Genomic DNA, 18,958 nt, shown 5'->3' with positions numbered 1-18,958 from the left:
GGCAGCTAAGGCTTGGCCCCCAGCCCCTCCCTCCAGGGGTCTCTGAAACCCTCCCTCCTCTTGCTTCCCATGGTCCTTGTTCCCAGAATGGCTGCTCTTCTCTTTCAACAATGATCTATTGTTGTTCAGTCGCTCAGTGGTGTCTGACTCTTTGTGACTCCATGGACTGCAGCACACCAGGCTTCCCTGTCCTCTACCATCTCCTGGAGTTTGCTCAAACTCATGTCCATTGCGTCGGTGACGCCATCCAAGCATCTCATCCTCTGCCACCCCCTTCTTCTTTTGCCTTCAATCTTTTCTAGCATCAGAGTCTTTTCCAGTGAGTCAGTTCTTTGCATCAGGTGGCCAAGTATTGGAGCTTCAGTCCTTCCAGTGAATGTCCAGGGTTGATCCATTGTTACCCTCCCTCTTATTCTCCACCCTTCCCTAGAATTTCCTTTTTCTTTTACTTGTTGAGGAGGAAATGAAAAGGGGATTCTTAGTTTTAAACACCCCTTAGCTACTATCCTTTCAGCCTGGAGTTTGTGAGGCTGCCCCATCCTACCATATGATGGTTAATGATACTAATTAGAGCACCTTGTGCATGTCTGGATTCACTGAGAGTTGCTATGTTGTATGATAATTTGTATCCCCACTACCACCCACCCACCCATGCCTACTTGCTGTCTTTGTGTCCCAGAGCCTAGAACAGGGCAGGTAGATAGTGGGTGCTGGGAAACATCTGTTGATTGAATGAGTGATTTGGAGGTGACATTACAGGTAATGGCAAGGGTGAAGGTGTGACAGTGAGCTGAGAGTGACCGTGGTGGCATTCTTTAATCCTTTTTCCCCTCTCACACCGCTCAATCTAACTGGAAGTCACACTGGCCACCATGAGAGCATTTACACCATGGAAATGCGCAAATGCTGCAAACCAGGATTTTTAGGTCTCCCTAGAGAGCTAGCCAGTATACCACTGCCAGTCACACTTTCTGATTTTCCTAGGAAGGATTTTACAGACAAGAAAGCAAGGCACGGACATACCATGCACTGCTTGAGAAACCAAAACAGGAGAGGGGTAGGCTGGGACTTTACCAGGAGTAACTTCTTTGCAGGCATATCGGATGGTGACCTACCTCCTGCTGACTGTTTCCCAGGGCTTCAGTGTTTGGCACAATGTAGGTGCTAAGAAGTCTAGGTTGGAAATGAGTGAGCACACAAATGAAGAAACCACGAGCTCTTTGGGAGTGCGGTCAGGTCCTCCTCACTGTCACAGGACAAGCACCTGTGCACTTTGCACGGCCAGACACTGTGCTAAGTGGTTTTCCTGGACTCTCTGATTTAACCCTCTCAACAACTGTGTGGAGCAGTAGTACTGTTCTCCTCGTGTGAAGAAGGGGACTAAGGCTCCGAGCCCAGGATGAGAGCAGGCACAGTGGCGTGTGCAGCCGGCCCAGGCCGGCCAGCTGACGAGTCTGGCATCCCTGTCCTCCTGTCATCCTTCCCTCTCCCACCTGAGCACAGGCCTCGTGTGCTGTGCCCGAGGGCTCTGGAGCCTTGTGTGAGTGCACATACCACACACGCTCATGTCCAAGGGCAGGACTCCCTGTTACAGCACAGTGGCCAAGTGACCTCCTCCTCAGAGGAAAGTGCCCACCTCGAGCACCCTCTCCATCAGTGCCTTTGGGCAGCCAGAATGTTGAGGTGCCAGGGGAAGTGGGGGTTCCTATAGCCATCCAGACACTCGTGAGCTCAGGGTGTCTTGGCAGCCCCTTGAAGCCTTGCTGTGGCCTAATTGGCCTCAGGGTGGCCAGGACTTTCTGCTTCCCACTGTGCCATCTTGTCGGGGGACGGTTGCAGTGGGTGGGAAGGGGGCATTAAATTAAGAGCTGGCATCACCAGCAGAGGCTTTTGGGTAGAGTTCCTTGTTGCTTTAGCCAGTAAAAATAAGTATGTCCAATTAATAATTAGACAAACAATGAATCAGTATAAACATATCCCATTGCAATATATAGATTTGTACCACAAAATTATTTGTTGTTTATCTGGAATTCATTTTTAAGTAGATGTCTGCTAGTTTATCTTTCTACCCTACTTACGGAGAGTGGCAACAAGAGGCAGTGCCCAGCCCTGCTAACATGGGCCCAGTGAGAAGCTGGCCTTTGTGCGTCCTTGCATTCCGGTTGGGTAGCCAAACCAGCCCTCCCACCCCTTCCATTGACCTCATTCTCAGGAAGCTGCTTTCCTGGCCTGTGATGAGGACTGAACAGTCTCAGTCACCAGCAGGGCAGGAACAAAATCAAGTGGACAGTCTCAAGGCAGACTGCCTGGACCCCCGTCCTCTCTCTCACTCATGAGACCTTGGGGGAGTCTGACCTCTGGGCCTCACATTCCTCAGTTGTAAGGCAGGATCGTGGCACCTCTCATGAAGGGTCAGTAAGAGGTGGAGATGATGCCACAAGTGGGGCTGGTATTGGGCTTAGCTGTCATAACAGGCACTGAAATGGTGATGGTGTTAACAGTTGATTGCAGGGACTTCCCTGTGGTCCAGTGGCTAAGACTCCATACTCCCAGTGCAGGGGGCCTGGGTTCAATCCCTGGTCAGGGAACTAGATCCCACATGCCACAGCTAAAGATCCCATATGCTGCAGCGAGAGCTCCACATGCCACAAGGAAGACGGGAGATCCTGTGTGCTACAGCTAAGACCCTGCACAGCCAAATAAATAAAAATGTTAAAAAAAACAAACAACCAGCTAATTGTGATACTAACTACTGGTGAACATAGTGGCACTGGCAGGCAATGGGGAGGAGGCCACTTGGCACGTTTCTCAGTTCAGCCGGACGTGCTTGAGGGCTGCGTTCTAGAAGCCCTGGAGGAGGGGTGTCTGGGTGCTGGTGGGCTGGCACACTCTCTACTCTGAAGATGGGAAGACGGGGACCGGGCTGGTTCCCCTCCTCCTAGAGTTGGTAGGGGGGCTCAAGGCAGGATACACACCTGTCTCTTCGAGACACTAGGCTCTAGGAAACAAAATCCTTATGTCTCCCCTGACCCACCTCTTCCCCCACCCCTAAGACTCTCCTTGAAATAAGGGCAAGCCCTGCCTCTTCCCTGTGGGGTAATCCAGAGGTGGAGGGCAGGGAGCTAGGAAAGGCCTGGTGAGAGGGGTCTTGCCATCCTCTTACTCCCTTCATTCACGGATTCACACAAGCCACCCCCTGCAACCTGGGGTGGCGCTGGGCTTCTGGGCTCGTCCTCCCAATCTGGGCACCCCCCCTGCCACTCCCCCTCCCTCCGCCTTGGTGCCTGGGGCGGGAGGGGCCTTGGGCATTCCCCAGCAGCCTGGCCTGTTGCCTGGACACCAGCGCCGCTTTCCCAGGCCCGGCCCCTTTTATCAGGGGGACAATGTCCGCACACAGTGAGGGCCTTGTGTGGCACCCAGGCCCCGAGCCCTTTGACTTGAGGAATTTTTCAAGTGCTGACCTCTCTCCGTGAGGTCTCCCTGCCATCCAATCCAGAGGCTCTGTGCCCCGGCCGCTTCCTCCCCTGCTCTTGCACGGCGAGAGGGAAGGGAGGGGAAAACAGTGAAGAGTTGTCTCCTGCCCTGGTAGAGTCTTCACCCTGTGAGAGTGTGGCTAGGAAATCTGGGGGAAGTGTCTTAGAGCAGAAGGTAGCACGGGGAGGAGTCTGATGGACGCTGTGTCTTCCCCAGTTCCCCCTTCCCTGCTGATGCTGTGAAATCTAGGAGCCACTGTCCTCTGCAGGCTTCAGTGCCTTCATCAATCAAGCAATGACAATAAACTGAGATCACGGTCCCCAAAGCACTGTTTCCGTCAGAATGACATTCAGATTATCAGGTACCGCTCTTCACCTTCTGTATAGATAGAGTTCTTTGTTTGCAAGAAAAAGAAATGACTTTGGCTGAGTTAGGCAAAATGGAGGGTTTATGGAACATATGCCGGAGACTCACAGAATGAAAAGAAAACAAGAAGACCCAAGTTTTGGAGAGGTTAGGAGAGGCTCTGTCTGGACCTAAGAGGCAGGAGCCTGTGAACCCTCTCTGGAGAAGTCAGCTCCTATTGTCTTCCAAGCTTTGTGCCTCTCTGCTTAAAAATAAAATTCCTGGGCAAGAACAAACCTGGGTGGTTCCATAACATGTCCTGGGGACACTTGGGGACAGTCCCATCAAGACTGTGTGCAAGAGAGAGGCTTGGTTCATGAATACAAGTGCAGATGGAGGTGCTGATAATAGAAGTCAGAATGGGTGTGGGACAGGCCACACTGAGAGGCTCTTCCAGAACTACTGAGTCAGAATATCCAGAGGAGAGTGCAGGAAACATTTTTTAAATGATGAAGAGCCAAGTTTAGAAACCATCGTGGCTAGAGGACTGGTTTCATGTGGTTCCCAACTGGGAGAACTGAGGCCGATGAAGCAGACAAAGAGGGAGATGTGTCAGCTCAGTGTATGTAACGGGAACATCAGCCGAAGACCACGCAGGCCGCCCAGTGAGGAGTGAGCCCCCATCACCTGCAGCTTCCAATACAACTAGGCGGGCAGCCAGGGAGGAGTAATGCAGAAGAACCCAGACTCTGAAGGGGCCAGCCTGCAAGCCCTTAAAGGAGTCTCAGACCTGAAACTTTTCATTTTCCTCTCTCTGCTTTTATGTCTTAGTCATTTTTCCTGCCATTGCCCTGCCTTTTTCTGGATAATTCCACTGTCCAACTTCTGAGTCTTCCTTCATTCTTCAAAATGTGATTTTCTTGCCTAGGTCCTCCTCTTTCAGAGAAGTCCCTCAGATGCCATGGGCTCTCTTAGCAATAGCTGTTCCTGTTCCTCCAGACTTCACCTGTCTGGCTACAGCCTTGCCCTGGGGGGGCAGGTCACTGGGCAGACATCAGTCTCATTGCAGAATGTCTTTCCTCCTGAGGCCTGTGGAAGCCTGCATGGGATGTTTCCTCAGCAGGAGGGAGGCTGTCTGTGATGGCAAGAGAGGGCACGGTGCTTTGTATCCATTTTTCTGACCTCCAAACCTGAGTTTGGAGGAAGGGCAGTGGTGTGGGCTTCCTGAAGATTTTCACTGAGCTAATTGCCATCTTCATAATGGAATGAGTTAAATTAGGGGTTGCTTGTGCAGCTGCTCACAGAAGGCAAGGTGGTCGGTGAGTGAAGGGGCAGGTGCCAGGAAAAGGCAAAGGCACAGAGAAATATTTCCCTTCTGTAAGGAAGACAGCAGCCCAGGCTCTATGACAAATGCCTCTGCCACTTGACACTGGCTGCAGAGAGACAACAGGGAGCCATGGGGACTGTTGGGCGTGAGAACTGATGCCCCAACTGCAGGCAACAGCTGCCGTCCTCTCAGCCAGCTTTTGCCACGTGGAAATACAGGTCTCGTGATGCTCAGTTATTGATTTTCAGGGGAAGCCAGAAGTCTGAATTCTTGATAAATGAATTCTCTGTTTTAAAATCAAAAGTATATAATGTAAGTCCAACAAAATAAGACCGTGGACTCCATGAGGTTTGCCAGTTAGTAATTTCTGATGAAGAGAGGAGTCAGAGTAAATATTCTTCATCTGGGCCTGTCTCCTGGCTAGACCAGGAGCACCAGGATGGCAGGGGGTTGTTTTGTTCAGTATGATTCCTAGGGACTAGCACAGTGCTAAGCACATAGTAGAGCCTGGATAGAGAGATGGAACACTTCCTGGTGGCTCAGACAGTAAAGCGTCTGCCTGCAATGCAGGAGACCTGGGTTCGATCCCTCGGTTGGGAAGATCCCCTGGAGAAGGAAATGGCAACCCATCCCAATACTCTTGCCTGAAAAATCCCATGGACAGAGGAGTCTGGTAGGTTACAGTCCATGGGGTCATAAAGAGTTGGACACGACTAGCCGACTTCACTTAGAGAGATGGAGGGATGGATGGGTAAGCAGATGGGTGGGTAATTGGTTGAATACGTGGAAGGAGGGAGGTGGAGGGAAAGTAACTTCTCTTAGGCTTCTCCTTCTGTGCCTTGCCCTTCTCACCTTGACAGGCCTCACACAAACATCAAACACTTAATATTCTCATGTTCCCTTCTCATTCTACTCATCCCATCTAAACCCCTTTTACGGATGGTCAGCTATAAGTCACTTATACCTTGGTGTGAATTAGCTTTCAGGGTATCATCTTTTTTACGGGCATTTTGCCAGGTTGAGCTCTTAGTGGTGTTGTTTAGTCCCTAAGTTGTGACTGACTCTTTGTGACCCCATGGGCTGCAGCACACCAGGCTCCTCTGTCCTTCACTGTTTCCCACGAGTTTGCTCAAATTCACGTCCATTGAGTCAGTGATGCTATCTAACCGTCTCATCCTCTGCCAACCCCTTCTCCTTCTGCCTTCAATCTTTCCCAGCATCAGGGTCTTTTCCAGTGAGTCAGCTCTTCCCATCAGGAGGCCAAAATATTGGAGCTTCAGCTTTAGCATCAGTCCTTCTAATGAATATTCAGAGTTGATTTCCTTTAGAATTGACTGGTTTGATCTCCTTCTAGTCCAAGGGACTCTCAAGAGTCTTCTCGAGCACCACAATTTGAAAGCATCTTAATAGATAAGCATCTGTTAATGAGTTCTTGATAGATGCTCTTTAAATGTTTGCTGAGGGAACAGCTTAGCCTTCTAAATGTGAACTGTTCTTGTGAAATGAAGGCTGTGGACTTTCAGAATTCTGTGGGAGTGAGGATGACACAGTGTTGTGTCTCTGGAGAGAAGAGGGCTAGGGATTGGGAGGTAACATTCTGGCATAATCTCTGCTGTCAGAGTGAGTGGGTGGCTGACGATTTTATTTGCCTTAAAGGCTGGTTCTGGGGAGAAAGAGGAGCTCCCGGAGTGTAGCCAAGGCAGGTTTCCATCATGCTTGACATGAAGCTGGAGATCCTTTTAGAGTAATGAAGATACTGCCACCTTCCCCTGAATGATTTGTCACTTCCCCAGGTACATGCCCACCTGTTGAACGACAGGAGGGAAAGAGATGAACATAACATTTGCCATGTGTCAGGGACAACATTCATGGGGCCTTATGGCAGACATAGCGATGTGCTTATTTTTGCAAATGAGACTGGTGCTTGCAAAGGTTGATGTTTGTCTGAAGCAGCGCTAGGAAGTAAATAGCAGAGCTGGAGAGGACCAGCTAGTTCTAATGCTAGCAGTGCTCACCCACCTTTTTACCTGGAGGGTGAAGTCCACACCAGCAGCTCACCAGAGAGCAACCACTTGCTGGCACATTTTTGGCAGGTTCCCAGAGGCCTTCAAATCCACATCCTCATTTTATCCTCATGACCCTGTGGGTAGAGCTTCCCATCCTCACCCTTCAGATAAGGGAGCAGAGGCTTATTCAAAGTCATGTAGCAGGTGCCAGAGCTGCCATTTCAAATCCAGGTCTTCTGCTCCGTGCCTGTCGCTCATTTTCCCTGCATGTTGAGGGACATGCCCCAGGAAGATTCATTGGCCCCCGAGTGCCACCAGTACCTGCCTAACTCTTTTGCCCTGTGTGCCTTTCACACATATACACACTCATCAGACCTTCTCAGAGCCATCTTTGCAGCCCTTGATGCTGGCAAAGGATAGGTACCAAACGGATGGATGGATGGATAGATGAATGGATGGATGGATGGATAGATTGAGGAACTGGGTCACTTTACCAGGGAAGCAGTCTTAGGCTCTTAAACTGGGCTGGGTCTCTTTCAGTGGGCTGACCTGGTCTTAGAGCTAATGTCCTTTGTGGTCATTGTACTTTATGAGTCTCTCCCTCCCATTAGACAGTAAACCCCCTGAGGCCAAGCACTGAGTTATCTTCATTGCTATTTCTTGAGAGCCTGCAGGCTCTGGCACACAGTAGATGGTTAGTACAACTGTGTTGAGTATCTTCCAAAGAAGGCTTCCTGACTTTCCTGGATCAGATCTCCCTGCTCCCCACATCCTACCCTGTACCACCTTGTTCATCGTATTCATCACTTCCTTTTCACCTGGTTAGTTTCCTGACTTTTCCAGGAGAATGTTAGCTCCACAAGAGCAGGGACTGTATCGGCCTTCCACCCCATGCCTAGTAAGGTGCCCAGTCCTTACGAGGCTCAGTGAGTAGTGAGTAAATGATGTGAATTGTGAGCAGACCTCCACAGAGGTCTCCTTCCCTATTTGCTGTCAGAAGGCATTGAGGGAACAGTCGTCACATCCTTGAGGCCCTAGTGGGTCTCCTTTCCTTACCTTCACAGATCCTTGTACAGATGCAGGGGCCCTTGTCACTCTCAGAGAGCCCCTCCCCTTTCCAATTCCCTGGAGCCCTTCCACTTGCAAAGAGGTACAGTGAGGTTGCCCCATCACTGGAGGGTCCCCTCTGACAGTGGGAGGGGAGCAGGAGGGTTAGCTGTTCCTGGGAGTAAATAATGGAACTAGAATTGGCCACTTGATGCAAAGAGCCAACTCATTGGAAAAGACCCTGATGCTGGGAAAGATTGAAGGCAGGAGGGAAGAGGGTGACAGGATGAGATGGTTGGATGGCATCACCAACTCAATGGGCATGAGTTTGAGCAAACTCCAGGAGATAGTGAAGAACAGGGAAACCTGGCGTGCTGCTGTCCACGGGGTCACAAAGAATCAGACATGACTGAGCAACTGAGCAACAACAACGGAGTTGGGTCTCTGAGTTAGAACTCCATGTTCAAAGGCCCTGTTTTTGTCACACCTCCATCCATCCAACCTATCATGTTAGCCTCTTTATCTTGCTAACTGGAAAACCTTGAGTGTGTCCACCTTCAGGGTTCTCCTATGTGATCCGTCATCCATCTCCCCCAGTTTCTGTCCAGGCCAAAAATCAGTGACTGACATGTTTCATCAGAAATGTGAAAATCAGTTTCTAGGGCCAGATCCTGCCTTCGCTCTCCCCCCCACTACTCCCCCAATAGGCTCCAGTGTGCCTGAGAAGTTTCTTGACCCCTCATCCCTGGAAGGGCACCGCCAGGGCTGAGCCACACTGACTTTACATCCCAGACGGATTTATTAGAAGGGCGCTGCTTGTGCACAGGTGGATCCTGTTTGTGCTAATTCTCCTCTTCCTTCTGCTGCTGCTGCAGCCATGAAAGAACTCAGTATCGCTCCCCATAAATCTCTCTCACACACACCACATCCCGCCTCCCCAAACTAGGGATTTCCCACCCCAGGCGGCACTGGTTTTATAATATTCTCCTTCCTGGTGCCTCTGATGTGGCAGTAAAATACGAGACCACCCACAGAGGTGGAAGCTTTGTAGAATCAAGAGCTTCCCCCACCTCCTCCCAAGGCCAAGGCCTTGACTGACTGGCCTGTGGACTCAGAAAACTCATTATGAGAATAAACATATTAGGGCCTTTGGAAGAGGTCTGCGTTTAGGGAGACAGAGCCCTCAGGCACAGTGGGGTCATCCATTCTACCTGAGGTCAGACAGCCGGGCAATTACACCGGCAGCAACCCCAGCCCCCAAGGCATCTAGAATTCCAGACCAGCCCTACCCCTTCCTCTGCCAGACGGAACTGTTCAGAGGCAGCTCAAGCCTGAATGAGCCCCAGGCAAGGAGGCAGCAGTCTGTGTGGCCTGTCAGGAGACAGACTTCTGACTCCCGGCCAGGCGGGGGGATGGACCGCCTGACCCTCAGCTGCAGCCTGAGTCCGTCTGGCAGGCCCAGCGGTAAACATTCCAGAGATGGGCAAAACAAGTGTTTCTCCGGAGAAGGTGAGGCCGGTGGAGGCCAGAGCTGTTTGGGTGGTGGTGGTGTAGTGCTGCGTGCTCTGGGTTCCGAGCTAAGAGTTAGAATCCTGTGCCTGTGGGATGCTAAACGGGGACTGACTCCACGTGGTAATGGGTGGGGGTTTGTGTTGTGTTACACCATTGTACCAGTAGATGGCAGCAGAGCATCTGGAGCGTGAGCTGCCCCTTGGGCTATCCCAGGAAACATTCATTTACCCAGTCAGCAAGCATTCCTTAAACATGTGCCTGTGCCCTGGCACGTTGTGCCGGATACGAGAGATGCAGTGAGCTTTGAGACACGGTTTCGGGTTTCCAGGAGCTCCTAGACCAGGTGTATGGGGACAGGGGATGTGTAATTCGAACAAGAATGATATGTGTCGTATGGTGGTTAAGTATAGCACCCCGTGGGGACCCAGAGGAGGGACACCTAACCCAGTCTTGTTGGGAGGGTGCTTTCAAGGAAACAGTGGTCAGGGATCTTGGGACATGAGAAAGAGGTAACCAAGCAGAGAAGGAGAGAACTGCACAGGCTCAGACTCATAAAAGCACAGGAATTGCAGAAAGTTGAGCGTGTCCAAAAGGTGGGTAGAAAACCAGAGAAGAAATGGGTCATAGGTCAACAGGGTCTAGATCATGAAGGAGCCTAGAGGGTCTAGACTGAATCCTGAAACTCTTGGAGCACAAGATCTAACTCACCGTTGCTGCTTGCTTAGAGGCTCTGTGTGACTGAACCTGTGGGAGCTGCTCCCAGCCCTCCCGCTTGATCGCTGGGGTCAGTACAACAGGAGGAGGGATGCGAAGGACCCGCAAGCCTTCTGTATCAACATCGCCTATTGATTATCATCACCAATCTCTCATCTCACTGAGGGGGCGGATCAAAGTGAGGCGGACTGTAATTCCATTCTATAACCCCCAAGAGGGTAAGATTATGTTTGTGGGTCCCCGCACACAGCACCCACAGCCACAGTGTAAACACTTGGTAGTTCTTTGTTGTCACTGATTCTGCTTTAGGCCCTGGGCTGTATACTCTGGAGCTTACTCTAAAGTGCTTTGTACGTTGTGTCACATTTAATCCTCGCAATACCCCATGGGATAGTTACTGTGATTATCCCCATTTCCCAGATGTGGAAACTGAGGCACATGCAGGTTGAGGGAGTTTTTCAGGGTTTCAGAAAAAAAAAAAGAGTGAGGGGTGGCGCTGGGATTGCATCCAGGTGTTCTGGCCCTGAGTCCACACTCTCTACTTACTGTCCTTTGAATACAGGATCAAGTGAATTTCTCACCACACCTTGGCTGGCAGATGTTATCACCCCTTAACAAGTGACCTGGAGGAAACTATGACCTGGAGGGAATAAGTACCTTGTCTTAGAACATGCAGTGAGTGAGTCATAGAGCTAAGATTTTGCCCGAGCCTCTGTGATTTGAGATCCATGCTTTATCTAGTATACCAGTGATTTCATTCATTACCATTCGGCTACCATCCTGAGGTCCCAGGATCATCCAGTACTTCTTGTAAACCCAAGCAGCAGGGACCCCTGCCCTCAGTCCTACTTAGTCCTTTACTAGCTATACTCCTTACAACAAAGGAGGACCCTGAAAGTTATACCCTTTGATCATGCAGTGGTTATCCAACCTATAGAATTCCCTGCCCATGAGGACCCAGGCCTAATTCCAGGGCCTGTGTAGGTAAGTTCCCTGATGTATCCTGCCCATACATGGCATGGGGACTGTTGATGGGTGGGCAAGGAGATAAAGTTTGGCCGCATGGGCTGAGTTATCCACAAGCATGCATAGGAAGCCCCAGTGATGCAGGACAGAGAGAAGGCTGGGAGGAGAATTAGGAAGGACGATGGGAACCAAGAGCTGTCAACCTCCATGCCACTGTGTTCTGGGTGGATCTCTAAGAGTCCTGAGAAGTTCAAATTCTGACCCTTCCAGGTCATTATGAAATTGTATTGTTCAAGGAAGGAAGAGACGGGCATGTTTTATTTAAATGATTGCCACCTTTATCAATTTTAAATGTTAGGCATATGATACATAGACTTCCATTTGTTCTTTTGCCCCATGCTGTACAAATATTAGAGGTGAGCTTATCCCAGTGTCTGGAGTTTGCCAACATTACCTTTATTCATGATAAAATTCACAAATAATGTGAAAAGGTTCCCTTTGCATGAGGCTGGTCGAACACACATTTTTTGGAAGACCATCCTGGGAGAAAAAAACAAAATCTTGCTTTTTAAAGTCACACTAACAACTCCTGTTCCCATAAAGTTCTATCCACTTGACGTCTAAGCCTATCATCGCCATAAGAAAAAGTGGCATTAATATTAGAGCTGTCAGTCTGAGATTCAGGCAGTCTTGAAGAGAGGTGAATTCCACTGGAGTTGGCTAAATGTAGATAGACTTCAGGAGCAGACAGACTGCAACTTGGTCAGAGAATTTGCAGAAGGATTCTTTCACAAGTGGAAGGTTGAAAAGAGATGGGAACATCAATGTTCCAGAGAAAAGAATAGAAAAGAAACTAAGAAGAAGATTCTTGGATATAACACTACTGATGAGAGCTCAAGCGTGTGGTCATACCATAAAGAAGGCTGAGCACCAAAGAACTGATGCTTTCGAGCTGTGGTGCTGGAGAAGACTCTTGAGAGTCCCTTGGACTGCAAGGAGAGCAAATCTAAAGGAAATCAACCCTGAATATTCATTGGAAGGACTGATGCTGAAGCTGAAACTCCAATCCTTTGGCCACCTGATGTGAATGCTTACTCATTTAAATGCTGGGAAAGATTGAAGGCTTGAAGGTGAGAGGAGAAGGGGATGGCAGAGGACGAGATGGTTGGATGGCATCACCAACTCAATGAACATGAGTTTGAGCAAGTTCTGGGGGATGGTGAAGGACAGGGAAGCCTGTCTGCTGCAGTCCATGGGGTCACAAAGAGTCAGACACGACTGACGACTGAATAACTTGTGGTCATACCTAGCTGAATGGAAAGCTGGGATATATTGATACATTTCTTGGTGCCAGTCTGTAAAAGTTGTCTCTGTGGGCAAAGAGGAGAATTGGGATTGGGAGCAAATAGCTGTCTGTGCCCCAGAGAAGGTCTATGGATATGTTCAGCACAGTGCTCAGGTTACAGCAAGTCACTAAGAGCTCTTGGTTTCATCAGACCAACAACCAAAAAGAGCCAATGTAAACTTGTATTACTTCTGCTTTGTGGGAGGTCATCTAAACCCAGGAGCACCCCAACATTTGGTCATGTTTTTCAGGGCTGAGAAAAAGCATTGATCTAGCAGTGAAAGTCCAGGATTCAAGCCACTTAGGCAAAGTATTTCATCTCTCTGGGTTTCAGTTTCCTTATTTATGGAATGGAAATAATAATACCCACCTCATGGTGGTGGTTTTAAGTGTTAAATGAGAAGGGCTGTAGGTTAAGATGATAGCACTGTTTTGGGGCACAGAGTAAGTATTCAAAAAGTATCTTTTTTCCCTTCATCTATCTCTTCAATCAATTATTCATTCAGCGTATGTTAATTGAGCTCGTACTGTGTATCAAGTACTCTGGTACATGTTGGAAATAGAATGATGAGTAAGATGGATTGTTCCTAGCCTGGAGGAATTGTGTTATAATTCAGTGGGAAACAGGCGTGAACCCAGTTACTAACTATAACGAATTATAGTATAGTAAGTGCGGTGATATAAAAGTAGAGCATGAAGAGAGAATTTATATGAGAAAAGAAATGACTAAGGTCAAGATTCGGGTGCTTTTAGAGAAAATGGACAAGTGGATGGATTTGAGAAATAATTAGTATGTAGAACCCATGGCGATAGAGAGAAGGAGCTGATAAGAATGAAGTCTGTGTTTTTGCTTCGAGTGATGGGCAGATGGGGTGCCATTTAATGCTGATGGGAAGACAGAAGCAGGGGTGTATAGGAAAGATGATGGAAGGGTGGTTGGATGAACGAAGGGGCAGATGAGGTCTGCTTCATTGGAGAGATGGACAAATAAAGGAGTGGATGGATAGAGCAACATAATAAGTCATTTACAGGTCATATAGGGTCTACCTAATAAAATAATTCTGCATTATTTATTTGTGTAGGATTCTTTATTTCTTTTGATCCTTAAAATAATGTTTAGAAATATATTATGCAGACGTTAATGTCTCCCTTTTATAGAGGATAAAGCGGAGACACAGAGATGTAAAGTGACTTGGCAGAACCGAAACCTGAGTCTCCAATCCTCACATCCTGTACTCTTTCCCTTTCCCACGTGATACATATAAATAATGAGGAAATATCCATCTGGGTGGGAGAGAGCAAGAAAGTGGGGAATGTGTCTGGACATGCACCTCGGGGGGTAAGGCCTTTGGAAGAAGGGAGGAAAGAGTAAAGCAATTGGTATCCTTACTCAGTAGATTTCTTCCTCTCCTTCACAGGGCCAAGTATTTCCATGGAAAGAAGGTGAATGGAGAGATTGAGATCCGAGTGGAACAGGTAGGTTGGAGCTAGTCTTTAGTGCTATCACCATGATCTTTTCTATAGGCAGAGCCATTCCCAGAAGCATACTTGGCCCCCATCTTCTGAAACTATAATGAGTAAGGATTACCAGAAAAATCCTGGCTTATACCTGGAAGATGTCTTAAATTCCAGAATTATTTAGTACAATAGTTTTCAACCTTTCTGTTTTAGCAGCAGAACCTTGATTCAAGAGGAATCTCAAGTAGGGCCCATTCTAACAAAGAGAGACACATAGAGCTTCTCTGATGGAAATGGGCATAGGGAGCCCAAAAGTCTGCTCCATTCTGTTCCACCTCCCTCTGTTCCCCACCATGGTCCCTGAGGTGTCTCTTTGGAAGCACAGTGTGGGCGCACAATGGGTTTGAATCCCGACTCCCTCATTTTCTAGGTATTGGGCAAGTGAGTCTTTCTGTGTCTCATTTTCCTTGGGATTAAATTATTTAAAGCCTCAAAAGAGGTTAGAATCTCGACTACTGGCTCTTGTTATTACCACTAGTATCCACACACTTCATTTTATAGGGAAAAAAAGCACAGACTTACCCAAGGTTATAGTGGAAGTCAGTGGTAGAATTAGGCCCAGAACTTGTGGCCTCCAGATCTAGGACTCCTCCCCTTCATTCACTGAAGACTTGCTGGGGACCAACTCAATGCCAAGCACTGTGCTTGGCCTTAGGAGAGCGCATGAGAGCATGGACTCTGGAGCTCAACTCTTGGTTCCAGTCCCAACTAACTTTGTGACATTAGTTCAACAATACTTAAGCCCCCCAAAATTCAGTTTCTTCATCTACCACTGGAATAGAGCATCAGCTTGATAGGGTAGCCAAGAGGATCGAATGAGTTAGTCCAAGAAAAGTACTTAGACCAGCACAGGGCATACAATAACACTTAGTAGATGTTACCCATTTATCATCATCCTCATCATCAAAGGCAAGCAATAAGATGGAAAAGGCTCTTGCTGTAAGATGAACTCAGAAAAGCACCATAGAAAAATCAAAGGATGTGACTTTTCCAGCACTCTGAGTTTGATGTGTTGGAGGAACAGAAAGCTTTTTGAGCATCAAATTTGAGTTGGCTTAATATTAAAACACCTACAGCTTGAATTTCAATTTGATCCTGTGGCTTTCAAGTCAGTCCAGTGTCTACTGGTTTTCCTTCCATGGCAAAGAGCGGGTTATTTTTGTTCACTTGACAAACATTTGTCAAACATCTACTATGCTAGCTAGCTCACATGTGCAGAACAAGGATAGAGAAGCAGAGGCGCTATCCCAAATAACTTGTGGTCTAGGAAGGGAGGCAGGGTAAGTCTTCACAGAACCCAACACAGGTGGAATCCAGGAAAGAGAGATCCAAACTTAGTGCTGTGGGCAGCAGAGGCCACAGCTATTTGGAGGAGTCCAAGTGACTTCAACGAGGGGGTGGTATTTGAAATGGATTGTAAAGAATGGCTAGGATTTCAACAAGTGATGATGGCAACAGGAAGAGTGAGGAGACTGAATCAGCGTGAGCAGAGGTAAGGAAAGTGGAAGCTCGGGGTGTGGAATGATTGAGGACACTCTTCCCCTGACCCTAACCTATTCATCCTCCCAAATCCTCTCTCTACCATCTACCTGGCATCTTAGCTAGAAACTGCACAGTCTCCTGGCTGCCTCCTTTTCCCTCCACCATTATACCTGTTCACCACATGCTATAGACGCCACAGCCCACATCCCTCTGGTCTATCCATTCTTCTCTGTTCCCATTGCCAATTCCTTGGCTGAACCATCATCAGCTCTCATCCTGTCTTCATAATCAATAGCCTCCTAACTTCGTATTTTCATCCACTTCCAATTTATTTTTTGTACTAAAACCAGGCTGATCTTTCTGAAAAATCAAAGCTTTAAAAGTGTTAAGTTTAAAATTCTTTTCTCGGACATTCTTTATTTGAGCCCTCCCACCGCAATCTAAATCAGAAAACCCGGTTATTCCCTTACCTAGCACCCCAGTTTTTCCTTTCTAGCCCTTATCTGAGTTTTTAACCACATATTTAGATGTGGTATTATTTGCATGAGGGTAGGGACCATGACTATTTGGATCTCACTCTGTTAAATAACACAGGGCCTGGCACATATTAGAGTGGAAGCAAATATTTGCAGAATGACTAACTGATGGATTCCACAGATTCCAATCTGCTTGTCAGTTTCCAACAGAGATAAATTGCTGTTCTTTAATCTTCCCTCAAAAATCTGAGTTTTCCATAAACCATCTGGTAAATGCTCAGTTGCTAGCTGTCTCACTCCATTCGTGAAACCCCAGGAGCATGTTTTAATTTTGCCCTTTATCTCAATGCTGCTTCTGGCCCAACTTATGGGTGTAAATCTGTAAGCAGGAGCATCAGAGAGAGTTGTCCTAAGAATAGCTCACCCAGGACCCTGGGGACACTCAGCCAACCTCTGAAGGCTACAGCCACACTGGAAAAGTTGGCTAATTTAGAGTCATCTTGATTTCTCGTCATTTCCCTCTGTGGCAATCAGAAGGCAAATTATCCAAGAGGCCAATTAGCAGTCATTTGGGCATTTTTCCCTGGAAGATACGTCTTCCTTAACTCATCCTAGAGTCTGAATTGTTTGTCTTTTCCCATCTGGATCGATGGGTGGGTCACATAAGCAACCCCCTAGGAATCTCATATGCATCCTTTAGTACTTAGGAGAAGTCTTAGGATGGAAGCCACTGTTTAGTCTGAGCTGGCCTCACATTTTGGAATTCTGTCTCCCAAGTAAGGGCCAAATTAACCAGATAATTGCACTGTCTGGGTTTTGCTGGACAGAGCAAATGAGTTAGTTGTGGTTGGCCTAAAGGAAGCCTCCGCCCCTTCTCTCCACCCTCTTCCCCCCAGTTCAAAAACTGTTTGCCTCAGCTTTTGCAGAGCCAGGAATCAAGAAACCCTGGGGAGGCCAGTGGGGGAAACTGCCTCATGTTGCATCCCATTACCCAGAATGCCCTGCTGGCTCTGCAGGGCCTCTCAGCAGTGTCCTCGCAGGGCCTGAGAGGTTCCAGCCAGGGTGGCTGGCATGTCAAGCTCTCTTCTGTTTATATTTGAGGCAAAGGATCTCTTTCTCCACAGGTACAAGTCACCCCTCTGTGGGACTCAGCAGTGAGGTTGATGAATGGATTAATACCAAGTAGACTCAAAGTTCTGAGACTAGCTGGCTAGTACTTGGTGGAGCAGAGCCTTGGACTTCATTTTTCTTTAATAAAAAGACCAAAATTATAATAGTCTTTCCTCGGTGTTAACAGAGGTACCAAAGCCTAAGTGGCAGTGCATTGCTCCAGCAGATGGAAAGAAAGGCAGGAGAAGGTAAAGATCCTTCTCCTCTGATTTACGTAGGAATGCCCGTGGCTCCTTTGGAGTCCTGTCCTTGCATGATAGTGGAGTTGAGATGGGCTTCGGTAGATGCATATGGATCCTAGGGAAGGCTGTTGGTTGAAGTCCTGTTCATCTTCTCCTCTTTTTATATTTCCTCAACTTTGTCTGCTGGGAGCAAAGATGGAATTTCCCCCTTAAAAGAATTTAAGCATTCAAGACCATCATGTATATACATCATGTGTATATTTTTCATACCTACTTCAGCCTACCATCCACCATTCTTTCTGGGGCAGTCCTTCTTAGAGTAGATCCTAACTGTAGATATTGTCATAAAGGCTGTGTTATATTTCAAGAAATAATTGTCAGTGAGATAAAGAAGTGGAGGTTGGGTGTTAGTTAATTCAGTTTTGTGGATTGGTAGCTGGCACCCCACTCCAGTACTTTTGCCTGGAAAATCCCATGGACGGAGGAGCCTGGTAGGCTGCAGTCCATGGGGTCGCTACAGTCGGACACGATTGAGCGTCTTTACTTTCACTTTTCACTTTCATGCATTGGAGAAGGCAGTGGCAACCCACTCCAGTGTTCTTGCCTGGAGAATCCCAGGGACGGGGAAGCCTGGTGGGCTGCCGTCTATGGGGTCGCACAGAGTCAAACACGACTGAAGCGACTTAGCAGCAGCAGCAGCAGGTTGGACATAACCCCCACGAGGAAATGACTACTTGATGGTAATTCACCTTGAGAGAAATACATCTAACACTTTGCCAAAGAGCTCTGCCCTTGGCTGTGTTGTACATCTCCTTCTCAACTGTGATTTATCGAATTACATTTGCTGATGACTTGAAGTTAATGGGAGAGAGTATGGTGGATTAAATTTGATATGATCCAACTGAGTAAGGATACAATATAAGATCCTATTCAAAAGCTCAGCGGAAGAGGAGCAGGACTGGGGAGACTTAACTTATTAACATCTCATGAGGAGAAAACAAGACCTAAAATTTGAGTTAAACAAATTCTTAATATTTGTGAGAAGAAGTATGGTGTGAAAGTTAGGACTGTGACTCTAGTGTAAGATATACTGGAGATGGAGTCTCAGCTCCATCATGTTTTAACTGGGTTGACCTTCCACTTATAGCATCACTAAGTATTAGCTTTTTCATATGAAAAATGAGGATAATAATTTCTATCCTTGGAGTTAATGTGTGGAGTGAATTAGTCAGTATAAGTCATATGCTTGGCATAGTTTCTGACATGTTTATTAAGAGCTCAGTAACTATAGTTATGGGCTTCCCTGGTGGCTCAGTGGTAAAGCATCTGCCAGCCAATGCAAAAGATGTGGGTTTTATCCCTGGGTTGGGAAGATCCTCTGGAGAAGGAAATGA

At 47.7% G+C, this 18,958-nt stretch overlaps 1 protein-coding gene across 2 annotated transcripts in view; it reads left to right on the top strand.

Moving 5' to 3' along the window:
• SYN3 (synapsin III) overlaps positions 1-18,958 on the top strand; it is a 492,649-nt gene that overhangs the window by 40,119 nt on the left and 433,572 nt on the right. For both annotated transcript variants that reach the window (XM_005206770.4, NM_001191357.1), the window contains one exon: positions 14,155-14,212. In XM_005206770.4, coding sequence (XP_005206827.1) covers positions 14,155-14,212 — 58 coding nt within the window. The remainder of the gene's footprint in view (positions 1-14,154; positions 14,213-18,958) is intronic.

Source organism: Bos taurus, chromosome 5 (assembly GCF_002263795.3).
Source record: "Bos taurus isolate L1 Dominette 01449 registration number 42190680 breed Hereford chromosome 5, ARS-UCD2.0, whole genome shotgun sequence".
Lineage (NCBI taxonomy): Eukaryota > Metazoa > Chordata > Mammalia > Artiodactyla > Bovidae > Bos > Bos taurus.
The sequence above is the reverse complement of the archived record's forward strand: the minus strand, read 5'-3'. Positions and strand labels throughout refer to the sequence as shown.